The 819-nt window shown below is 53.0% G+C and overlaps 1 protein-coding gene across 1 annotated transcript; it reads left to right on the top strand.

The window, feature by feature from the left end:
- Positions 1 to 146: 146 nt before the first annotated feature.
- Positions 147 to 804, top strand: PPTG_19951 (hypothetical protein; the record flags this gene model as incomplete). Its single annotated transcript, XM_008918571.1, has 3 exons — positions 147 to 411; positions 477 to 626; positions 782 to 804. 3 exons carry the CDS (start codon positions 147 to 149, stop codon positions 802 to 804), a joined length of 438 nt encoding a protein of 145 aa, XP_008916819.1.
- Positions 805 to 819: the final 15 nt, after the last annotated feature.

The following is an 819-nucleotide window of genomic DNA, read 5'->3' as shown; positions in this document are numbered from 1 at the left end:
TTTCACGTCACATCGGTTTCTCGGAACTCGACTTGGACGACGACGCATTCACTGACGCAATCGTCCTCGGATGAGCTGGCGCTCACCACCTTCCCCTCAGTTTGGACACGCTTCCGATCGAAGGTACTGGAGATTCTCCAGCTGAAATGGCATTCATCAATGAAAACCGCGTGATTTCCTGCTTTTCATTGACCGTCGTGCAATCAGCCAGCAACTCCATGAACATCTCGACTTTTTCGATTTACAACATTAACCCGAACTCCGTGGCGGAGACGAACACTGGATTCGTGCCAGTTACAGTGACGAACCTGATGCTGCGCAACTGCAACATTTTGACGTCCAGCAGTAGCTTCATGCGCGAATTGGATCCAGTATCTGAACTTGTCGTGGAAGAGCACCCACACCGAGTATGTGGGCCGCGCATACTCCGCACTGAAAGAGTTGTACTTGTCTCACAACGCTCTCACGGTTTCCAGGGGCGTCGCTCCACACGAGCAGATTGGAATCGCTGTACACCCATGGCAACGAGATCAAGGACTTCAACGTATCCAAAGATCTGTTCGCGCAGATTCAAGGGCTTACAGCGTTCATCATTACGATTGGATCCCCATGGAGCTCTGCAGGCGGTGGGTCCATACCTAAGGACATGGATTCGGCCGACAGGGACATGGACATTGACGAGCGGCTTTTGTGCCAAACACCCGATGACATGGACAGCGCGGTTGCATATATCCGACAGTGTCGGCGACACGCTTATGACGCTGCCGCCATGTCGTGCCAGCACATCTGCCTGCTCGTTGTTGAACACCACCCTGCTCA

Source organism: Phytophthora parasitica (assembly GCF_000247585.1).
Source record: "Phytophthora parasitica INRA-310 unplaced genomic scaffold supercont2.233, whole genome shotgun sequence".
Lineage (NCBI taxonomy): Eukaryota > Oomycota > Peronosporomycetes > Peronosporales > Peronosporaceae > Phytophthora > Phytophthora nicotianae.
The sequence above is the reverse complement of the archived record's forward strand: the minus strand, read 5'-3'. Positions and strand labels throughout refer to the sequence as shown.